The sequence below is a fragment of the Pterocles gutturalis genome, unplaced genomic scaffold (genome assembly GCF_000699245.1).
Source record: "Pterocles gutturalis isolate BGI_N339 unplaced genomic scaffold, ASM69924v1 scaffold14018, whole genome shotgun sequence".
Classification (NCBI taxonomy): Eukaryota; Metazoa; Chordata; class Aves; order Pterocliformes; family Pteroclidae; genus Pterocles; species Pterocles gutturalis.
The window spans coordinates 7312-24376 of NW_010123249.1; the positions used below are offsets into that span (position 1 = coordinate 7312).

Genomic DNA, 17065 nt, shown 5'->3' on the forward strand with positions numbered 1-17065 from the left:
TGAGATTCAACAGAATTTCAGTGAGAATCCAAAAGAAGAAAGCCATTTCTTGTTCTATCCAAGGTTCAGATTACTTTACTATATTAAAAGAATAGGTTAACTCTTTTGACTACACTTAAGAAGCGGAAGTAGCTGAAGGATGGAGAATCTGGAAGCAAACAAATCCAGCTAAATGGAAAAATGAAGAGAGCATTTCACACCACATCACCAATAAATAAAGAAACATTTTCATGTTTCTATGTGGTACACCCAAACAGGGTGAGTTCAAAAAAACTTACATGCTCATGTTTCATTTTATGTGTCTGTTACATGAATTTTCCTTGGAGAGCCTGTGAAAACTGGAAACAAAGTGCATCAACCCACTCCATATCTTTCTTAGCTATGAGTGAAAGCACTACAGTTTTGCCCTTTGTTCAATGTAAAGATGGGCTGTGACTCTTGGTAAATTTATGGGGCAGTTTGTGTAAAGTTTTAATGCTATAAAAAACATAACTGGCTTAGATCACAGATTTCACTGGGGGTGAATCTTACAGACTTAACCCATACATAAAAAACTGCTACTGAAGGAGGCATCGTAACTTCGTAACATCTACACAGTTTTTTTTCAAACAAATTTATAATACTCCTGTCCAGAAACCAGAGTATCATTATGCAAGTGTGCACGGATGTCTCATATGTATCATATACACATATGTAAATGTGTCTTTATAGTACCCAGACACTTCAGTGTTTCTTTATAGTACACACACACACTTTTTCCAAGGCACCCTCTCGGTTCAAAATAGCAGCAAGTGTTCATTTTATTCCACTTCTTTCTAAACTAAAAATAACAACAAAAACCTGGTAATGCCCCCTGTAACTCACCTGTTCAGTGAGACCATTTTTGTTTTTCTAAACTCTGATGGCAGATGGTAGTCCTTATCATAGGACAGAAAATAGCAAAGGACCGTACAATGCCATTCTCTTTTCTCACTCAACCAAAAGGTCTAATAACATCAATGGAAACTTGACCTTAGTCTTAACCCATAAAGCCCTGCAATATTTCAGAGCGTTTTCCTTGTAAGACATTATAGCATTTATTGGTTTGCACAAATGAAATGTGTTGCTTTCCAAAGTTGTGCGCCTCTGCCTTGGTGTGCCCAGGAGATATGATTGATTGCATTGTACCCAGTTAGGTGTCATACAGTGGCAATGCTCTTACTTTATAACTCACTAAGTTTTCCATATATTTGACTTTAACATATTTTTTCATTAAAAGTAGGATGATCAGCTGCTACAACAGTGCCATTCATCAGATTTCCAACTATATGCTATGCAGTATTATACCACACAAACAATTTAAGGACTATAGAGTATTGTTATCACCTAGAAATTGAACTACTGCACTCTTTAGTACAGCAATTTTTCACTGAGTAAACTAGCACTGATTTTTTTTGTAATCAGCAGAGAAGTATTGTGCCTGTAGTTACCTTAAAGATAAGCTTAGACTGCACCTATTTTTTTTTTAAGTGCAGTTTTAGTCCTGCAGAAAGCAGGTTTCCACTATGAGAGACAAAATCCTGCCAACCTTACAGTACACACAATTTACTGATCCTACACCCAATCCATGCTAAGCACAGCAGATTTTCCTATTAAATTCAGTGGATGTTGGATTAGGCTCTTACATAAGATTAACCCTGGGAGGAAATGGGACTCCAAGCTGGTTTAACTTTGTTCCTGGCATAATACGCACTGGCAGCTCCCAGCACAGAGTTAAGCCAGCATCACGTATTTGCTGACTTGACTTGGGGCAGAGACATTGGAAAATCCCATTTTGAGAATGAAAAGCAAGCAGGATTTGGTCTGTGCTCTGGGCAAGCTATGTAACACCTCACGTTTACTGTCTGCTGATTATGTGTGTGTTGGAGGCATGACTTTGGATTTACTTCACAAAGGCATTTAAACCTGTAGCTCACTGATAAATACGATCAGTTAAACCCCCTAATAGATGAAGCTTAACATCTTAAAAATTTCAGGCCAGATATACTGTCCTTAGTCTCCCGGTGTAATGCTCACACTGTTGGAAATCCTGATATGAGCAGGCAGAGGGCAATATATATCCCCTTGATCTGAAAGCAGCACATTTCTTGGCACTGTTCATAACCATAGAAGACACATGAATCACATTTGGTACCTCACAGAAAACATGTAAATGGCCTTCTTTTATCAAACACTGTAAACATGTTTTGTCTTGCTCTTCACATGAAACACAAATGTAAAAAACAATAATTGATTAAAACATTTCCCCTACGCCCGCCCACTAAAGCCCTAAACACCTCAGGGTGTTGTAGGAAGATCAGTGTTTTACAAGGTAATTCTTTTAAAATGCAATCTTTTTTTTTTATTATTTTTTTTTAAATTCTAAATAATGCAACAACAAATATATTTCAGTACTATCAAGTAGTGTTATCTTCACCTTCGTCCAGGGCATAGTTGAGCTTTATGACTGTGCTGATAAAGTCACCAAGTTCTACAAAATCTGCAGTGATAATATTCACACCACTTTCTCCTGGCTTCTGAGTTCGGACCCACTGCATCATTGCAGGAAGAGCCCTAAGGAGAAAACAGGAACAATAATTACTCATAAAGCAGCGAGACAAATGCATTGAGGCAGGATTTACCAACAGTGTCTCCCATTGATCTTACTTAGTGTCTAAGGGAACCATGTGAGAAAGGACACAGCTTACTACTCAGGCTTTCTAAAAAACTCTTCTTCATATAATTTTAATTCTCTGTGGAAATAACATGTTGATTGCACTTCTACTTCTCAGTAGACAGGAATGAAAGAAAGATCCTGCAGGCTCACAGTAATTATTGATCTTGCCTAGGGGCAAGGGCATGGACCAGATACCTTTTTGATATCATTTAGACAAATGACTCCATGGGAATTGTTTATGGAAAAAGAAGTAACAGAGAACTCAAGCCATTTGCAAAGCATGTTTGACACATTCAAGGAAATACTGAATATAACATTTTGGGGGACACCGGAGCAACCATGATTTCTACAGTATAAGTATAGCATATACTGAATACCCTTTCTTTCCCAGTATTAACATCCCAGCCATGAATTATATTTAATCATAAACCAGTGGTTAGTAACTGAAATAAAAAGCACCGCAGTCATATTGACTCTTCTAAAATGGTGTATTTTTATTATGTCAGACCCTTAGCACAGGACTAGTGGGTTGTAAAAGATGCCTGCCTAACTGAGTTTGTGAGTATAAAGAAATTTTTCTGACACCATGAAAGCATAAACTAACGATCACAAGAAATACCTATGGGAAAATAAAGGGCTCCCCAGTCCTGCTGAGGAAGTCAAGCATCTACACCCAGTTTTCAGAAGAGACAAGTTAACAGAGTTCCATAAAAATAAGGTACAGATTTTTCAGAGAAGAAAGGGTAATTGACCATTGGAACAAACTCACAATGACTGTGACTAACTCTGCAGCACTTGGAGTCTTTAAATCAATCCTGGATGTCATTCCAAAAAATACACTCTCAGTCAACCTCAAGCTGCTGAATTAAATAAAAGAACCTACAGACTGGGCAGGGCCACAGTCAGTTTAGATCAACATCGTGTTCTCCCTTTGCTCTAAAATCTATAAATCTGTGATTGCCCCTCAGTCAGCATGTTGTACAGCCTCTTTCACAGAGGCAAGGTACATGTAAAATGTTGGTCTGACAATAATTTAAATCAAGCTGAACAAGCTGAACCTACATCTGCTCCCAAAAGCTTTAGGAAAACAGATCTAAAGAAAACAGACACAGATTGTACTTGTCAGTGGCCACCTGAATCAGTTACTTTTTAAAACAATTTAGTACTGAAAAAAACCAAGCAGTTATAACTAGCCCCCTCTATGATTTTACAGGAGAATGCACACTAAGGTTTTGCTTCAGCAAAATGTCCTTCAATCCACCATAGGATCCACACTTAAACCCAGCAACATATTTCATTTCAGTCATTGATTCAATAAGACTGAGGCATATGTATACATACACACTAGCTCATAAAACTGAGCTTAAGCACTCTGCTGTATAAGAACCCTGCCAGCATCTCTAGATTTAAGTTTATGTAGTCCTGAAAAGCTGCACTCCATGGAACTGTAATAGGTACAGGTCAGGTGTTAAATATCGATCTGTGCCTGAACTGCTTGAAAAGATCTGTGAGCAACCAGAGTCAGGACAGATCTTGTCAGAACAGCATGGACCACCAAGGTGATAAAAGGCAGCTCAGAGCAGTTGAAAACTCCACTGAAAACTCCACTCCACATGCAAGAGATACTGCTGAACACTGGACAAAGACACAAGGCTGAACTTCTAAGACAGCAGTACATTTCCTTTGTCTTTAATATCATCCTATTTAAGCTCAAAGAGTTTCAGGTTTAAAGGTGAACAGATTGATTGTAGATAAGCACAGACTTTTTCTTCCTTCCTTCTGCATAAGTTGATACCCTTGATATTCTACTCCCCCCTGAGGCATAATTAACTTATTTTGCTGTCCTTGATTTGTTCTGAAGCTGGTTCTGAAGTAATTCTGTCTTCAGACCATAGAGTTTGCAGTCTATACACTTAGCCATATACACTGAAATAGTGTTTTCTTTTTCCAACTGTGTTCTTATTAAGCCAGCCTTTAACAGATTGTCATGCCTCCTTTTGATTAGTGCTCTATCTTAAACTCAGTATGTCCTGCCATTTCATCTCCCATTAGGCTTGGTAGTTAAACAGGTTATTTATATTTTACTGATATTTCACACAGAACACAGTTCCATGACCCTTTGCTCATACAAAAATTGTTAGATAAAGTCACAGAAACATTTTGTTCACGAGACTAGAGAGCATTCAAAGATAAGTCAAAAAGTGAATCAGATTATCCAATAAAAATCTTATTTGCATAGCAAAGCCGAAACACAATCCTGTAAAAAATTATCTGAACAAAAGATTGCATCGACCTTAAAGATTTGATCTAGGCTAGGCAACTCTGCTTATGATAGAAATTAATAGAAAAAACCCATACAGATCATAGTGCCTCCCAGAGTGCCATATTGAAAGTGGATTACATCAATGACTAAAATACCATGTTGCTCAGTTTCCGTACTAATATCTCCCATGCTCACAATAATTATTAGAATAAGCCTGCCTTAACAGTTCTCAGGGTGCCTTTGTGATAGCAGCACAAATCTTTTTCACCCTTCCTTGTAATTTCCACTCTCTGCATGCCTCAAACTAGTAACTGTTCTCATTAAGGGTTTTAGTCAGAGGAACAGAAACCATGCTGTGTGGCAGCCACCAACATGACTGTGCTCACAGAAACCCAGTACATACCACGGTCTTCGCTGATATTCTTGCCATGTTGATAAAAAACTATTTTCCATGTGAGCATATGCAAGCCTCTCAGCTTTAAAACCCTGACAGCATCACTGCCTCTGTTAGGCAGGTCCTGGCTCTCCTGTGGAGAATGTTGATGTCTGTGCTGAAGGGTCTCACTGAAACTCATCAATGGCTCAGGTCCCAACCCTGCAAGGGCTGAGGACAGCCCAGGTATGTATGGGCCACACTTGTAGATACTCAGGGTTGGTAATCTGTGCTGTTACCCCACAACTACAGTGGTATAGTCACAATGTAACTACACCCACAGCTCCACTGTGCTAGTGTAACGAGTTTTCCTGATAAGACAGTGTCACGCTGGTAATAACAACAGTAATGCTACTATTGAAACTGCTTGCAGTATGGGCTCTAGATCTCCTGAGGGCAGCCTCAAATCTTTTAGCCCTTCTGTGTCTCAGCTGCCTCCGCTGTAGATGGTGCAGTGAAACTGGATGAGTTGATCAGGAATCCTACTGGCCTCAGAGATCTCTTGTGATGTTTCAGCACTGTGAGTAAATGTTCTGAAGGGCACGCAAGATGAAAAGTCCTTTGTTAACACGCTACATGAAGAGTCAGGGAGCTGAAAAAGCCGACAAGTGCAGAATACTGTCAGCCCTTAAACTTACGGAAGTTGGCTGTGTCCTGCAGCTGTGCAGTCCAGCCCTTGCGGCCACAACCCCAGTTCTTGGAAGGAATCACTTCCAACCCCGGAGGCTTGCAGAAGCCACCATGTAACACTGAGCCACACACACAGAAGGGTGCTGCCTGCCTTAGCCTAGAGCCAGGGAGGAAAGAAGCTGTGCTCATCAGCAAAACTTGTGCCAGGAGGAAGAGAGGAGCCTCCTCCTCTCGACCCACTACCTGGGGCACTGTTTTCATCCTGCTGCAACTCCACCAATCTGGGTCGGGTCTGGCCAGATGCGATGCTGCCAGGCCACTGCAGCACTGCCCTACAAACCAACATCTGAAGTCGACTCCTTTTTCCATGTTCTCGGTAGGAGGGGAGGTTTAGTGGCACAAGCAGGGAGGGGACAGCCGCAGGACTGGGGGGCTTGAGCAGTGGTAGTGAAGGAGGGAAACAGCACGTTACCTGGGTTTGACCATGGATTGGGATCACTAATTTTGATGAAAAATTTTCTGTCCTGAAGGAATATATAGAATATATCATTTATTTGCACTGACTGGAAACTAGGAATACCAGGCTTCTGCCCCTCATGCCCAGGAGGGCCAGGGAGCAGGGGAATGAAAATGATGTGACCAGATGCACCATGGAAGGACCTCATGGGAAGGGCTGTGGTCCAGCCTCAGCTCACCACCACTGCACCACGGCACCAGGCACCAGATCCATCATACCACCCATGCTGCCCAGCAGGCTGCTGCAGGGGCTCTTGGACCTGCCAAAAAAATCTGCATGAGAAAGGGAAGAGAAGAGGACATTTGAGCAATAGAGACCTACCTACACTGGACAATGCAGTGTCGTGTAGAGATATTTAATGTAGCTTATTTCTTCTGAGACTAAAGCTTTTATCTTTAGGTGGCACCTCCCTAGGTTGGTCAAATGATTTAATAATTTGGGCTCTGCTTAGGTACCAAGATAGCTTACAACACACAATGCTAACATGCCCTACACCATTTCCAGCCTTTTTTTGTTGAGGAGCCATGTATTTTCTCATACAGCATTGCTACAGCGATTTTCATTTACAAGACAGTAAAATCTAGGCTCAGCTTTGACAGTTTTTTTTATTACCTCCATTTTCCTTGTTCTGTTTGCTTGCTCATATAAACAGAGATGTGTGCAGATTTAAGTTTTTCACTTCTTTCAAGATCCATTCTCTGATGCATCAAAGAACTCAGACGAGAAACACTGCCCTAAACTACAAAGCACGCACAGTCCTTTTCAAAGCTACTGAATCATCAAGATCTCTCTTTTTTTTTTTTTAATTGGTCAAATATCTCAAGTGGACTCCAATGGTATTGAATCTTGTTTAAAAAATAGTAATTAAACATTCAAGTAGCTCCAGTTCAAGTAGCAGAACTGTGAGTCCCATTACGAGCTTTCAGAAAGAAAATACGACCTAACTAATTGCATTAAAATTTGCTTTAAAAAATTTGCTCTTAGGCTATTTTAGTTCATAAAGAGGGGTGTTTTTTTTTTTTTTTTCTAACGCCTTAGTCATCAAAACCTGACGTGACAGATGACTAATGACAGCAGTGCTCTAAAGCAGGATCTCCCATGGTGAAACAGCCTTTCCTCTCTGCAGAGCCTTCAAGGGAGAGGAGGAGGAGGAAAAGCAACTTCAGAAACACAAAACAAAGGGGCTGTTCACTGTTTAATGAGAGTTTGATCACTAAGGGCAGTGAACAGTTTTTTTCCTGGAATGCTGGGAGCCTAATCCAGAAGGAGAAACTGGTCTCATGTACAGAGTGCGATGCCACCTAGCATTAAGTGCCCATTACCAGTAACACCAGTGAGAAATGAAGCAGGTCCACGTGCTCTGGGCAAAGTGACATATGGCATTTCTTCCCGCTCCAGCAAAGCACGCAGCCTGCCTCCCTGCAGCCTTTCGCAAATAGGCATTACTGTTCAAGAAAAACAGCATTCCTCTGCAGGGGGATGTACTCACATGAGCCTGAATCTGGAATCCCTATACTCTTTAACTTTCCCCACCCTCCATCCAATTTTACCCACGTTTTCAAGAATACTGATTAATTCTGGATCCATAATTCAGCACATGCTGACTTCAGCTTTTCAAGGATGCCGAGAATTCATTGCTCCAGTGGGAGCAGTGGATGCCTCATGTGTCACTGAATCATAAAAATCATGACTGGAAAGAACCTTGAAAAGTTGTTCAAGTTCATCCAGCCTATCCTGGGCAGGATCAGCTATACAAAGATCAACTATACAAACAACTCCTGGCAAATGTTCAATTTAATCAGTTTTTACAAGCCTCCAGTGATGGAGATGTCACAACCTTCCCCTGTATTCAGAGCATCCCTATGTAAATATCCTTATACATCCCCATTAGTTTCAACTGGAGTACCCACAAATATACACCACCAAAAATAATGGCATTAAGGTGTGCTACTCAAGAATGTTCACCATGTTCTCATCCTGTTCCCAGTGAAGATTTACTGTTCATCAGTAAATAAGCTTCTCTGCAGAACGTGAACCTTAGGTACCATTCCACAGTACATCATTCTACCGTAATTCTCTTCCATGGCAAAATTAGTTTAAAAGGTCCTCTTCTTTTACATGCCAGCCATTTGTTTCTGCCCCCTGAACAAAATTTACCATTCTCTCAGTTGTCCTAATAGACTTGTAGGGACAACATAAAAAGCAGCACATGGAAATAGTCTCGATTAATAGAAACAAACAAACCATTTTTGCTCTCCCTCTGTCCCAAATGGCCCCAGTTCACTGAAGAGATTTGATTTACGCCAGGACCTCACAAATTGTTGATCTGGCACAACCAAGGAACAAATGAACTGAAGCACAGAGATTTGCATGAGTTTGGCATAGATGGGCTGGGAAGGAACTCCTTAAATTCACTTCCTTAACCCTCAGGTCCTCTCTAGGCAGCAGTAGTGTGGTTACAAAATTGGCACTACCACAGCCAGACTGCCTAGAACCAGAAAATTTGAGCAACACTGGGTGAAATTTTATTATTAACAGTCTCAAAGGTACACAGGTGGGAATTCCTTTCTCTGGATCCTGAATGGACATTACACCACCCACAAGCTGTCATGTTGCAAGAACTACCTACATTAACGCCCAACTGCCCCGAGTTTATTCTTCTGAAATTCTTATCCATAATTCAGTCATCTCCAATTGCTTTATATCATTTGGAAACATATCTAATCAAGATAACACAGACTACTGTGCTGGGGTCAGCTGAATATTTTAACATAATTGATCATAGCACTGTACTCTGCAGAGTCATCAGGGGCCAGATGTCTTTGCTCTCCTATTGAGCTGTTGTTGGGTTTCTGGGTTTCATTTTTAAGGGAAGGTAGAAATGAGCTATAAAGGGCCTTTCCTGCCCTCCCTTCAAAGAACATTTCAGCTGAATTTATTGAACCTACATCTCTATACTTGTACAAAAATGCAATGGGATCTCTAATAGCAGCAAACCGTGGTTCTGGAGGTGATTAATGTTCATCATCCTATTTTTCCAAGATTCTGTGCTTTCAGCCATTGCACCTAAGGCATTAACTAATAGCATTAGGAATGCAGACAGCTGGGAAGGGGCTCAGTGGACCCTGTAGTATAAGAGATCTCATTAAACAGGCAACTCTACTATTTTGGCTACTCTCTTGGTGAGTGTAGTGGGGAACTGAAGCGGGCAATGCCACAGATAAAAGCTTGAATTTCTGCCAAAGTGAGACATTTAGCTTTTACACCATGACTAAAGAGGGCCCTGTAACACACATAGGTATGCTAGTATGGACTAATACATGACAGTCCATGGATTAAAAGGAAAAGTACTACCTGCCATGAGGATGTCTGTGTTTGAAGGCTGACTTTTCTTAGTGATCCAGCAGACCAAGTTAGACAACCTCATTAGCTGCTCTTCTATCAGTTATCTCTTTGGAGATCACGTAGGGGAGAAACATCTCCCACTTTCATAACAGTGGTGCAAGTCTTAAGCTATGAAAAATGGAGGGGACAGAGAGATCTGAGTGCTGTTCAGACATCATTCCTTTCAACCTTTAGTGGCCCAAACACTGATCCTGAACGCTCCTTTACACAGGTGCCTGCATGTGGCATAGTTTACGTGCTTGAGACAGTCAGTCCTGCTCCCAGTTCCACAAAGAAATCTGACTGTTCAAGAAATGCCAAGAGATTCACAGAAATTAAATAAGCGTGGACTATGGAAACAGGAACTTATTTTGCTTCCTGCGAAACAGAGAAAACCTCTGCTTTACGTAAGAAAATATCTGTCACCAATCAAGGGAATAGCTACAGGTCTGGGGCTTTTTTCTGCCTGTCTTCTAGTTCTTTAAAAACAGAGTTATGATTTATTCATACACTCATTACACTTGAATCACTCTAATAATACCATTCAAATCAGGCGTTGACTGCAGAGCAGGAACTGCTTTGTCACAGGTGTATGTTGTTGCCAGTACTAGACCATTCATGGCCAGGGCTTCTTCCACCAGATCTGGCCAAGGGTTTCATTTTCTCCAAGGCTTGCCACCATGTCTCACCTGAGACCTTTCAAAGATCTCTCCTGCTGAGGAACTTAGTAGGGGACTCCAGGTGCGGAGCTGCCCGGCTACTCTCCAGTTCACAGTCTGACTTGCTGCTGGTGGCTCAGCCCCTCATTACAAAATTCACATTCTTGAGCATGTAAAATTTGAACGATGTAAGAAAGGAGAGGTTAAAACAGCGAATTAAAAAAAAAAGAAAAAAAGAAAAGGAAAAGGTTGTGCATAGAGGAAATACTCTGAAATTTAACATGGAGAACAATGAAACAGGGTTTACTAGTGTGAACAAGAAGTGATTTTTACCAGTATTTAGCCCTGCTCCGACCTTGGAATACAGATGAACTAGCAGAGTGATTCTGGAGAAAACCTCACTTTTGACTAACTGGAAAAGTTAGTAAAAAGGCACGTATCACTATCAGGGAAAGCAGACCAGCTAGGTGGAAGGCAGAGTTAATTTAAGAAACTTCTGGCTGCCAGCACTATCACTCCACTGTATCACCTGTAACAGAACTTCACACATCATTGCACAGTTTCCACTGAAACAGATACTACAATAAATTTAAATTACTTCCTTAAATAGGTAAAATATGGACTTTTTTTTGTCTAATAGCATAGCCTGCAAAATTAATCTTTTCTTCCTGCAGATGCTTTGAAATTAAACTAAATCTCACCTAAACTTGAATCCTTTGATATTAAATACAGAGCAAAGCAATTTCCATTTTCTTTCAGATAAACAGCTCTAAGTGGTCCTAATTTTTTTCTTCCATCAAGTGGAGATACAAAATCAGAGTCTGCAGTGGCAGAGAACAGACAATCAAAGTATACAAAACTGCATGCAGCTGTTTGCCATAGTACCTTGCTCAGTATATTCCACAACATTCAGACAGACATACTGTATAATAATTCATATTGACTGTAATGTTGAAAAATACAAGGAAAATAACCATACTCAAATTAGAGACAGCTGCAGTGAAGAGATGGGTCTTGTAGCATTCCCAGCAATTTAACACTTTCTTATTCTTCAGAGAAGATGGACATCTGCTTCATTCGTGAAACATCAGCAAGTAGGTTACAACAAAGCAATCCACCCAACAAAGTTTAAATGGAAAGTTATGATAAAAATAATTGCTTTTGAAAAAAAGGTACAGGGAAGTAGTCATTTTTAATCACTGTTGCTATCCGGACAGCAAAAAGAAGCAGAGAATATATAGTAAGAGCCTCAGGCTGCACATCCAAGTAATAGAAATTGGGCATAATTACAGTTCTGATTTGAATGACATTGTGATTAAAGCAAATCAGGAAATGAGATGGTGGGGGACAAAACTGTAAGGAAACACACAGTTTTTCAGTTAATTAAAAAAATCATACATCTAGTTAAGTGTTCATTGTAGCCAATTAAACAGTCTTTTCTTACTTCTTCATCTTTTAAAATTTAAATAATTTTAAATCAGGTGTTATTTTAAAACAAAGTTTTTTGAAACTGTCAAAACACTTCAATATTTTTAAAAAATCAAGTTAGATAATACCACGATGAAATGTTTTCCTTCATATTTTCCTCAAACACAATAAGTCATCAACTTTGACCCCATTTCACAAATAGTATCATTGGTGCTCACGAATCTACTTTTCCAGAAATTTTCTTTTTAGCATCAAAATTCCTCCCTGCTGTATCTGAGGCACCAGATTTTTGCTTCTGGCTGTTGTTTCCTTTCATTATATTAGCAACTGCATCTTTGTGTGGACTGAACTTCCTCCACTTTTCTCCACCACACCTTAATGTGCAAAGCTAGTTTTATAATTTTCTTTACAAGGTGTGTATCAAATAGATACACAGCACCAAGAATCCTCATTACACTGCTGTCGTTGCCACCCAGGGCTTTGCCACCCAGCACCCCAGCCCAGTGCTCTCGGCCAGCCGGTTCTGGGGGCCTGGGGTCATCACACACCCACTAGCTCCTCTGCAACAACTGCTTCATCTCACCACAGAGGGAGACTAAGCTGCTTATTATCCTTTATACATTTTCTGGCTTCTAGCACTGGCCTCACACAGCTAAACCAGCTTTGTTAATCAGCTGGATCCCAGAGGTAATATCCTCCTAAATAGCATCCTGGGCATTGCTGTGAATCATGTAACAGGAACAGCCTTCCCTGAGCTATTCCTCATTCCTTTCACTTGCTTTCCTCACATCCCATTCTTAACAAGCCCAAAGCATTCATACGATAAACCCTGTATTATACCAATTGTAATGATGTCAAATACAGTACCCAGGAGACATTTCAGAATAGTCAATGTCCTTTCACAGCGAGAAATGTTCTTGATACAGCTGGAAGGGACATGCTCACCAGCCTATCTTCCTGCCAAGGTGATCCCATGTCAGGAGGACCTGTCCCCCTAACGCAGACTTCTCTGACTCCTCAACAACCAGTGGGGCTATGAATGAAGACTGAAAGGGCACCTGCGGTGTGCTATCGCCAGGCGACGGCTTCTCACATGCATTGAGATCACACTGCTCTTGGGGCTCCAGCAAGCAACCTAGCAGGGAGAAGAACGCTGCGCCATGCCGTCCTGTCCTCCCATCTTGAGCAACAAAGCAAGTGGCATGGAGAAGACTGAATTTGAAAAGGGGGGCTAGCGGCCGTGCTGCCTTCCTGTAGAAGGGGGCCTAGGAGGAATCTGCTAATGATCTCTGTTCCTCTTTCAAAAGTTGATAGAGCGCCTCTTAAAAGCAGTCAGCTATCTCACTCCTGCTTTTCCAGCTGTAACACTGTTGGAAAACTCGACTCCTCTGATGGCAAGGAGCTGTTCGCTCACTTCTAGCCTAAATGTATTTAGCCAGTGTATAACTGTTGCTCTTGTGAGAGCACTGGCCTTTAGCCTAAACCTATCTTTTCCCTCCTTGGTATTTATTCCCCTGTGATATTTATAGACAGTAATCACACAGCCTCTCAGGCTTCACTGGGCTAGGATAAACAAGACATGGTCTCTCAACATCTTCAGTGATTTACTCTGATTGTCCTAACTGGTAGTCCCTCTCTGCATCTGTTCCAGTTTTAATCTACTCCCCAGAACACGGATGATCAGAATTGCACAGGATATCCAAACAGATATCCTACCCACACCTTGGCAGTAATATCACCACCTTTCTGCACATGCTGGAAATGCCTTGGGCACATCAAGAGGATACTGCTCTTTTCCCTCATCGACTTCCATGGAGGGCTCAGCTTTAGCTACCCATGAGTGATACTCCAGCACCTGCCTTGCCCGGCTTCCCCAGATGATAAGATCCCACGTTAGCAGTCCATGCTCCCACCGTTATGACCCTACATTTTATACCACTGAACTCCAGCTCATTTCTAAATATTGCAGGTATCCAGTTCTTCCTGTATGTTATCCCTCAGCTTTCCTCTGTTACAATGATGGCCTCCCACTTTGTGTTATCAGCAAACTCCATTAGCAGCCTCCCATAGCTGAATCCAAGGTCCTTCACAGAAATATTAAAGATGACCACACTCTTTGAGGAACGCTACAATTATCTTCTCTTCACTTGGATTCTTCCAACCAGTCTCAACTCTATTTCTGATTCCTAAATTCCATTTCAGTTGATAATACCCTACTTAACACTTTACCAGCTACATTACTGAAATCTCAAAATTTTCCTGTAAAATTTCCATAGAATCAGTTGCAAAAACACGTCAAGATCATTTGATACCATCCACCTTTGGTAAAACCTCATCAACATTTATCCTACTTCCCATTAACCTCTACATCTTTAATTACCACTTCTTTCCAGTTAAGCTCTTCTTGACTTCACCTGAAAGCTTGTGGGGGCTCAGACCCTTCCCCTGCCATTTTTAGATAAAAAATTATGTTTGCTGCTCTCCACTCTAAACCTATTAAAACAGACCTATGTTCATAGGTCTGTTTTAATGTGCATGATGCTTATGCTAGTCCTTCAACAATTCTGCTTTGGAGATTACACAGATCACTCTCCTCTCTGCTTGAATGTATTCACTTCTTGCAGCTTTTATAAAACATCTTCCCTAGTGATATCAGGAGTCGTAAAGAAGGTTCCATGAGGAATTGTGAGAATTCAAACACTGGATGAAAAACTAACTTCCAAGCTCCACACTGATTACAGCAGAACTTAACAGGAAGATAAGCAGGATTAATACAGTTATTTTAACCAACTCACAAGGGCCTATCATTAAGGTAGCAGTGGTACAGTTTACTTACTGCACTGTGTAAAGGATTTCACTGGAAGGAATAAAATCTGCTTGTTTCACTCTGGTAGATACTTCTGATGACTTTTGAGACATCCCTTTTAACATTAATTACTGGCAGATTTTGTAATCAAATGCTAATCATCATCTTTTCTTTTAATTCAAACTTATAGCCATGGCCAAGTCTTAAAATGTCTAGATGATGCAATCAATGGCAACGTAACATGACATAACATAACATAAAATTCAGATCAGTCACAGAGCTGACTCAGACTCTTCCACATTGCATAGTCCCGAATCACTAACGCTAGACTACATCTACCATCATGCTGTTTGCCTTAACTTCAAATAATTTTAAATTTTAAAGAGGGCAGTCAGGCCATTCCACTTTTGGCCAAAATAATGAAGTCGAACTTTCTTAGAGAAAAATGAAGAACAGGTTCTGACTTATTTTTCCAGCAAAATAGTAAAGGTCCTGGAGATGTGCCACAGTATTACTTAGACAATAGTGTCTCCCTGAAGAAGTCTGTCCTTCTACAGTGCTTATTACCAAGCACACCAGGTGAATTATCATTGCTAATAATACTGCTATTTTGCTTGGCCAGTCATATTCACCCTAAAGCCAATGAATAAAACTGTAATTTCCAATAGTTACAAACAAAATTAGAAGAGACATTAGGAATGAGAGAAAAAGTATGCTACTCTCTGCAGGCTGTCACTCGATCAATAGTGATATCGAAGGGCAACTAAAGGCTGGGTACTTCTGTGCTAGACACCCCTTGTGGTATTAAATAGATCTGGCCTGAAACCAAAAACTGGTGTCCTGTGAGAAACTCCAGCATTTTAAAATGTGATTTTGTTTTGAATTAGAAAGCAAATACAAAATGTTAGCCTTTCTCATCAAATAAAGTTCAAGACCTATTGCTGAGTAGAAAATTTAAAAGCCGGGAATATAGAAACAGCATTAAACATTGTAATTAACACTATAATAGAATTCTGACAACAAGACAGAATTAATAGAAGTACAAAGTTGAAATGTTCTGACATAATCTGTTTTGCTAAAATAGATTTCTTCCTGGAGGAAAACACCAAAAGACGTACTCCCAAAAACAGAGTAGACTAAGATATCTGCAGTTTTCACTAAAAAGCTGCACCAATGGGAAAAAGAACAAATAGGTTTGTAATCTCTAGGTTGAAACAATTTACATAAACGTGCACTTGCTGCCACATCTCACAAAACTAACAACTGTAGGTCAAATTCTTAAAAAAGTAAATAAAATATTAACCATTATACCACTAATGTGATCTCAAATTAGCTTTAAAAACAAAAATGTTTTGATGATTTGGAGAGCTCTTACTGGTTCTGATCAGCACTAAAAATAGGCACTGTGAGAAGTATCATGTTTCCAGTAATACCGGTAACGTCTGAATTGATCTCATATTTTATTTAATGAGAACTCCACACTGATGAACTAGGGTTGCTATACCATAAATGATACAAACCACATCACAGACCACCAGGGAAAAGGTAGGCTAAAAAAAAATGCATTATATAGCTTATAAAAATATAGCAAGGGATTAGAGAGGACACATCAAGAATAAACTAAAATCCTCTTGGAGTGAAGCCAGAATAGATATTTGGTTGAGACATACCATAACAAAGAGGTCATAAAATCATAGAACAGTCTGAGTTGAAAAGGATCATTAGAAGTCATCTAGTCCATTCCCCACCCTGTAATCAGCAGGGGCATCTTCAAGTAGATCAGGTTGCTCAAAGCCCTGTCCAGCCTGACCTCGAATGTTTCCAGGGACAGGGTATCTACTTGCTCTGTGGGCAACCTGTTCCAGTGTTTCCCCACTCTCATCACAAAAAATTTCTTCCTTGTATCTAGTCTGAATCTACCCTCTTTTAGTTTAAAATCATTGCTCCTTGACCTTTGGCTACAGGCCCTACAGAAAAGTCTGTCCCCATCTCTCTTATAAGCCCCCTTTAAGCACAGAAAGACTGCAGTCAGGTCTCCCTGAAGCTGCCTCTTCTCCAGGCTGAACAACCCCACCTCTCTCAGCCTGTCCTCATATGGGAGGTGCTCCAGGCCTCTGATCATCTTCGTGGCTCTCCTCTAGACCCACTCCAACAGGTCCATGTCTTTCCCATACCGAGGACTCCAGAGTAGGATCCTACTAGAGTGGAGTAGAGGGGCAGAATCCCCTCCCTCGACCTGCTGGTCACACT

The 17065-nt window shown here is 40.6% G+C and overlaps 1 protein-coding gene across 1 annotated transcript in view; it reads right to left on the reverse strand.

Moving 5' to 3' along the window:
- Positions 1-2396: 2396 nt before the first annotated feature.
- Positions 2397-17065, reverse strand: part of PLCXD3 (phosphatidylinositol-specific phospholipase C, X domain containing 3) — a gene marked incomplete at its 5' end in the record, with an annotated part of 28091 nt that continues 13422 nt past the window's right edge. The window contains one exon of the mRNA XM_010077835.1: positions 2397-2592. Within this exon, the coding sequence (XP_010076137.1) occupies positions 2436-2592 (157 nt within the window). The remainder of the gene's footprint in view (positions 2593-17065) is intronic.